At 39.6% G+C, this 7,521-nt stretch overlaps 1 protein-coding gene across 1 annotated transcript; it reads right to left on the reverse strand.

Annotated features, from left to right (window-relative positions):
• Positions 1-716: 716 nt before the first annotated feature.
• LOC122661732 lies at positions 717-7,222 on the reverse strand. Its single transcript, XM_043857230.1, has 3 exons — positions 5,680-7,222; positions 5,461-5,486; positions 717-1,657 (listed from the first exon to the last, which is right to left on the reverse strand). Exons 1-3 carry the CDS (start codon positions 7,220-7,222, stop codon positions 893-895), a joined length of 2,334 nt encoding a protein of 777 aa, XP_043713165.1. The 3' UTR covers positions 717-892.
• Positions 7,223-7,521: the final 299 nt, after the last annotated feature.

The following is a 7,521-nucleotide window of genomic DNA, read 5'->3' on the forward strand; positions in this document are numbered from 1 at the left end:
GTTCTGGTCAAGAAAAACATGGCCGCTAAAAGGAGAAAATATATGTAGCTTCAAAGTATCTACAAGCTCAAAATTTGGACCTGGAATTGATGCCAACATGAAATCTTATAAGTAAACGTCACTACAGGAGACTGTGGGACTGAATAAACTTTCGAAAACTTCAGTGTCAGGAGTCATCCACACTTTGCTTCCATCTGCCTTAGGCTAATCTTAATGACCAACTGCTTTTGACATGAAAAACAGACAACAGCTTCAACTAATTCAGACCTACTTTCTATAACTCGTTTGAGGTTTAAAAACACTGGCTCAAATTGAGATCTAGACATCTTGTGATTCAAGAAACTATATTATGACCTCGTTTCAGAGTTTATCAAGCACCCAAGATTTCAAAATCCAGGAGGTATCACAGCTGTATCAACCTTGTGGAGCACCATTATCTCAAAACATTGACTAATTAACAAATCATTTTAACCAGGCCAATTGAGTCAATAAATTTTCCCAGCACAGTATACCTTGATCCCTGTTTTACAAGATATATATTTGATTGATAAATTTGTGAGCACAAGACATAAAAGAACAACAATATTGAAACAATACATAAAAGCAACACAAGGAGCACTGAAACATCTCCTAGGAGTATCTGCCTAAGGAAAAACAGCGAGAAAAATGGTTATTGCTCTCCTTAAAGGTCAACAGAGCATATCTAAAGGAAAAGCAGGAGTACATACCATTGCAGTCCCTTGGCCTTCAGAGATCACAAACTTAACTTAAATTTTCTATTGACAGCAAAGATAGTCTCTACTTTCTGATTCATTCTTCTCTAGCACCTGACACGGGAGGAATCACAATTACCCCCCCCCCCCCACTCTGCAATGTGCAACTCAGAATGATTTTAAAACCCCTCAGTATTATTCCAAACTACAAATGAACCCCTTCTCCTGAACTCACATGACCGGAAACCATTTATATACTTCCACATCAACGCCCTCGCAGCAATGCTCGGAAATTGCTTCCTTTCAAATTCATATAAAGCTGCCTTGGAGCTATGAGGCTCACCAACCAAATTTACTCTTGGCTTCACCAATTGTGCTGCTGACTTGTTATGGCACCATCTCTGAACCCAAGAATATGTAAAATCTAAATGTTCCTTCACTGAATCCATAGAAGAGGATTCCCTGTTCCTTGGCAACACCATCGTTTCATTGTCCATTTTTCCCTTTCCAAAATATTTACCCAACTTGTCCTGTGAGCTACTACTGCAGCGATTCATAATTTTGCTGAACACCTTATTTACTTTTTCACTTGCAGATGCATCACCCATTTTTGAATACCTGGTACCAAAAGAAAGACAGTCCCAGGAACTTACCTGGCGACGCTTAACCCATCTACTGTCTGGTTTGAGGCATTGGGGGCTGTCTCGATGTGGACTGAAGCTTGACTTAGCAAGCTGCTGCTCATCAAAGGAAAGGAGGTGATCCACCTCCAAACTCTCAGTTCTTGATGAGATCAATTCCCGGTCGCCAATACCACCTCCTTCAGCTGAAGCAGGGGGCACTTGGAACATATCGGGTAAATCAGCTTCTGCCTTTCTACTTCCAACCTTTTCTCTCAGGGAAGCAATTGTCGCTTGAGATTTTGCTGGGCTTTGACATACATCCTGCAAAAACAGGTATTTGTAACAGTTGAGATATAGAGGTTTCCCATTATTATCAACATGAAGCCACTGCCCCATCGAAAGATTCAAGGCACGAAGGGTCAATCAAGCAACTCAAATATGGAATCATCTTCAGTCAGAACTAGACATGATTAAAAAGCATTTAGCATGCTGACAGCAAAGTCTATATGCATATGCATCCATACTGTCTATTTAAGATCACCACAAAAATATTCTATACATATAAACAATTTCAGAAAGTCTTTCGATTTCTGGAAGATAAAAAAGTACAGAAAGACACTTTTTTTGAACAGATCCAACCCCCCAACCACCTGGGCAGGAAAAAGGATGAATATTCACCAAATGGCCATGCCAGCCATCTGTGAAGTATGACAAACATCCAAAAATTCTTTCCATGAAGATTCATGGAGCATGCAAACATGCTAAACATAAACAATAGATAATACAAGCTGAAAATAATATTCTTGACCAATGAAGATTCATTTGAGTCTGACATGGAAGCATGTTGTATCCAAGAAGACAGAGCATTCTTCTTGTGGAAGATCCAATCCCAGAATCCAGAAACAGAGGGATCAAATGGGGCTTCATTTGAAAAGGTATTTATACACAAAACATTAACATGAGTTTCAACCTTTCAGTGGTGGCCTTTATGGATATGTGAGCCTCTTAATTGTTATAGGAGTAATAAATGTAACGGGACAAGCTATAGAGAGTCAAAACAGAAAACTGGTCATTTTTTTCTCTGGACTTAATTTATGTGTCAAAACCAAGGTTCAAAAACTCGGACTTTGGTCTTGCTTCGGCCAGATCGAACAATAACAACAAAAACAAACTCAGCCTTATCCCAACTTAATGGTGTCGGCTACATGGATCCAAAACAGATAAAAATAGAGAAACCATAGTTCTACTCAAAAATAAAAGTTGAAGACAAGATAGGAGAAGAGGGATGGAAAAAGAGATGATAAATGACAAAGGAGAAGGACAAATGTGAGATGGGAAATAAAAGAGAGATGGAAGGTAGCAAGAGGAAAGAGGCACAGCCCAACACGCAGGCTAATCTCAGCTAGATGGGGTCTGCGACATGGATCCTTGCCCTCCAATAGGTTCTGTCTGAGGTCATACTTGGGACTAGACCTAGACTATGCATGTCCTTCCTCACCACTTCTGCTATGGTCATTTTAGGTCTGCCCCTAGCTCTTTTAGCTCCTTCATTCAGGATCATATCATTCCTCTTTACTGGGGCGTCTGTAGGTCTCCGTTGAATATGGTCATACCACCTTAAAAGACTCTCTCGAAGCTTGTCATTGATAGGGGCAACTCCTTAGTTCGCTCTTATATATTCATTTCGTACTTTATCCTTCCTTGTTTTTCCACACATCCATCATAAAATCCTCATTTCAACCAGATCGAAATCTACCGAAACTGCCAAAATTTCACTAAAACAGTGCATTTTTTGCCAATATGTTTTGGTTGACCATTTCGGGGGGCAAACAGCCATATTAAACTCCAATATTTCAGGGAAACCTTATTTTAGCCTATATAAACATATGGTCATACTGCACGTTCAAAAGCCGTTCGAAATCAAATCAAAACGGCACTTTGACTCATGCTTTTGGTGCCGTTTTATGGAGTTGTGCTACATCCCTTTAATTGGTCTACCATGTCATTGTAGAGAATCCTTGTCTTGTTTTTCACATTGTTGTTTTTGACTTTTTTCTTTTCTCCAATGATACAATTTCTCTTGTGATTTTTTTTGGATCTCATATAATAATAATATTAATAATAGCAATATACAATAGAATAGTAATGATTCTATACATATGAATCCAAGACATACGCAAGATGTGTAGGCGGATCAATTCATCAAGCTCCCATTGAAATAGGATCTACACAAGGAAAAGCACTTAACATTGGTTGGTTATTAGGGGCATCCTGAAAATGTCCAGGTTGGCCGATTGATGCTATGTTGATGTAGATCACCTGGAGGCTCTTTGGAGATAGGCCTTCTGCTGCTAGGCCAGCTGTAGAGCTATATCTGATCCGTACTTCCTTGCCCGAGTGGAGCTGATATACCTGGACCACGTCGAGTGGTACCTGGGTGAGAGAGTGTTACGGCAGTTTGGGATTGATCAGCCGGTTCCTGATCCGCCACCCCAATCCTTCCATGCATCGCGGACGGGTGGAGCTGCTAGATATAGCTTACCGGACACTTTCATATGGCTTTCAAATCAAGTCTGAATTAGTAGGTGCTGCCAAAGGGAGTGGTGATGCCATACGCAAAAAGGAAAAAAGGTCGCACAAAGTGGGGGTTTGGATTTGCACCCTTGGTTGGCAATATATGTCGAACCATATTGTATACCTTGTGTAATATTGCCTATTCTACACATTGTTTTAGTATTAAAGACAGAAAAAGGCAAGTAAAACAAGAAAATTGAGCCCCATCCAGTTGATATTAACCCTAATTTTTTCATATTTTTGTTGTAGAAAAATCCATTTTTTGAAACCAATATAAATATATATATATAGAAGCTCATACCTTGAACTGTTGAATATAGCCATATCTTCACCAATATGCAGCAAACGATGTTGTTGGAGTGACAAGGCAACCCCCAGCACCATATTCCAGCAGTGTGTATAGGTGAGGTGACAAAAATCAGCAAGAAAAGTGGGTTTTCTTCTTCCCACAGGTGAACAGGATGAGTCTGGTCAACCAGACTGGCTCGAAACAGGGTATAAATAATACCCCCAAAAGCCGTATCACCAAAACGATACAACATGAGGTCGAAATTTAGAAATTTCAGCGAAACACCGAAATTTCAACCGAAATAAGGTCAATCCCTTAATTCGCCAGGCATTTTATCTCAAGGCCTTCGATATCACTGAAATTGGGCAAAATTTCGGCGAGGTTTTTGAAACATGGTCAAATCTTGTTCTTTCAGCTTTACTTTTTGTGCCAATATTTAGTTTTTTCATAAATCAATAACAGCCCAAGATCTGGTAAGCCCAATTTGATCTGCGAAGGGTATGATCGGAATACATGATGGCATTCAGCTTATGAAAATGAATTTTGGCAATACTTCAATTAGGTGACTTTGGCAGTTTCAAGATTTCTTTAGGATAAGTAACAGTGTTTAATCGATAAAATTTAGAGATGAACTTATGTGGGAAAAAATCACCAATAATTAAAGAAAAGGTTTCATTGGCTAGTGCATATTTTTGTGCAGGGTGTTGCCAACATAATTTTGCTTATTGGTGCCAGCTCTATCAAAAGCTCAAAACCCTATCCAAGATCATACAGACACCAAGAAATGCTCAAGATTCAAGATCTTACATCCTTTGATTGAACATGTAATGGCAGATCTTTTGACCCCAAAAAAGGATGAGTTGATTGCAAATAAGGTTTTATAGATCAGGAACCAGGATTGGATTGGACCAGCCAATCCACCTTGACAGATCCTTAAGGAAAAGAACCCAGGATCATCTTTAACTAGGATTGGATCGGCCAGATCCTCAAGGAAAATAGCCCAGGATTGCCTGTATTTAGGATCAGCCAATCCGATCTGGCTGATCCATGGACCCTAGAATCTTTGATGGCAAATGATGTGTCACAGAACAGATTGCCCCACTGAGATGCAACAGATGAAATGCACATATTGAAAAACCCAGGAAACAACTGGTTGGCATCATCAGCTGAGATATTACAGAAAAACCAAGTAGGGAAAATGAACAAGTTGGGGGCTAATAGTTGTATGTGTAGTCAAAATTGTAGCAAGGTTCAATCGTACCTTGTTTGATGGATAAGAAGCTGGATCTGAATAACATAGAAGAAAAACAACACATCAGTAAAGGAAATAGAAAGAGCATTTCCAAGAGCAAATGCGTACAGTACCATGTTTCAGTTGTATATGCAAGTAAGTATTACAAGGACATATCTACCCGCATTAAACTTTTCTTAAGTGCTCAGTTAACCACTGAACATATAGGTTACAGTCCAATATACATACCTGGAAGTGAGTTTCTTTCCTGAAGAATGTCAAAATCCATTGCATCAGTTTCAGCTGATGATACATTCTTAAAACCTTCTGAACCTAGCTTGGCATTCCAAACATCACCTGTTACTTCATTGTCTACAGAGTTCCTTAGAGAATGAAGCTTAGCTCTAGTATGGCAACCAAAATCAGGAGGCAAGGTTAGCAATTCATGGAATGCATTTCCTTTGAGTTCGTTTGACACTGTTGATTCCCTGCACACCTTACCATCCTCAGAAAGGTTAACATCAGTCTTTTCTGTGATCAGCATATTATGAGTTGGCAGAGAAATCTTTGAAGAACCTCCAGGCAGGGCCTCCACAGAATCCACAGTTGGGCATATTCTCGGTGTGTCTGCATCATGAACAGAACACTTAGGCATTTGGTGTAGTGAATGACTACCATAATTCAACTCTTCTGATTTGGCGATCCCAGGAGGGCAGCTGTGGCTTGTTAAACATTCAGAACCAGGAAAGTTACACCTTTCATTCTGTTTGCCAACAGTAATTGGGAATCTCACATCACTCGTTGAAAGAACACGTAGTTGCTGGCTCTCACCATGTTGCTTCAGGGGTGGGTGTCCAGAATATTTAGCAGTTAGTCGGTCATCGATCTTCTCATCACAAACTAAAAATGTTGAATATCTACAGCAGTTACAGATTTTATGTTCAGTAGCACCAAAATTGCACTTTGTGACACATTCATTGAATGTTGGAGGATTATTTTCCCTGTTTCTGAACTTAGAAGACTGTAGCAGTAATCCTCTGGTCTCAAACCCATATATTGAGACCGTATGATCATCCTGCAAAGTCCTTGAAACGGGGAAACTTTTTTTCTTTGGAGACTCATCAGGTTTCACCAGCTGCCCAGAACTTTGAGGCACACCTTCGGCAGGATGATGTGCTCTTGGAAAAAATTGTATTCCAGTTGGAGCTGATGCAAGAACTCTTGAAGAAAAGTGTGCCTCATTCTCAAGCACAGTAGGACCAAATTCAGACCTGACGTCAATTTGAGATATTGGTTGATGTCTTCCATTGAAATATAAATCCTTCTTTGAAGTAAAAATACTCTCCTTCCTTTCATTGAAGTTAATCATTGGAAAGGATTGCCATTTTCTGACATTGCTGAAGTTTAATAACTTTATTGGCAGTGCCCCATCTCTCATTTCAACTCTTTCAGCATCAGTTACTGCTACAACTTCTTTGGAAGAATGAGGACCATCAGATTCTATATACAAGCCTCCCCGGCATCTCATTGCACTTATATGCTTGGAAAAGTTACTTGGACCAACTCTTACAACATCCGATCTAGTTCCCTTCCTACATTCATCAGTTTGAACCAGAAAGGATGACTGCTTATTATCATGATCATCTTTCTTTTTCTCATCATGAAATGATAAATGATTATCAACCCCTGATGTTGAGTCGCAGCTTTTTCGCATCCAATGAGCCATCCACACAGAATGATAAGGATGCATAGATACACCAGGTCTTGCGTCAGTGTTACCACAGTCCAGCATTTTAAGTTGGAAGATCTCAAATTGGTTGAGAAAATAAGGGCTTCCTTTTAGAGGCTTGTTGGTTGATCCCCAGATGGCAGTGGCCAGGGTCCAGACTTCATCTGAGGATTTGCATTGATCCACATGGAGAGACGGGGGAGGAGAAAACTTCAATTATCATACCAAAAACAAACAGAGGATACTAATTCATTATGCCAACAAAACAAAGTATTTTATTCACAAATTAAACAGTAATTTGAAGTCAAGGAATGGTGACCACTGGTCTCCATTGCTAGGAGAAATATGTAATATCAAATTAT

This window comes from Telopea speciosissima, chromosome 5, assembly GCF_018873765.1.
Source record: "Telopea speciosissima isolate NSW1024214 ecotype Mountain lineage chromosome 5, Tspe_v1, whole genome shotgun sequence".
NCBI classification, from domain to species: Eukaryota; Viridiplantae; Streptophyta; class Magnoliopsida; order Proteales; family Proteaceae; genus Telopea; species Telopea speciosissima.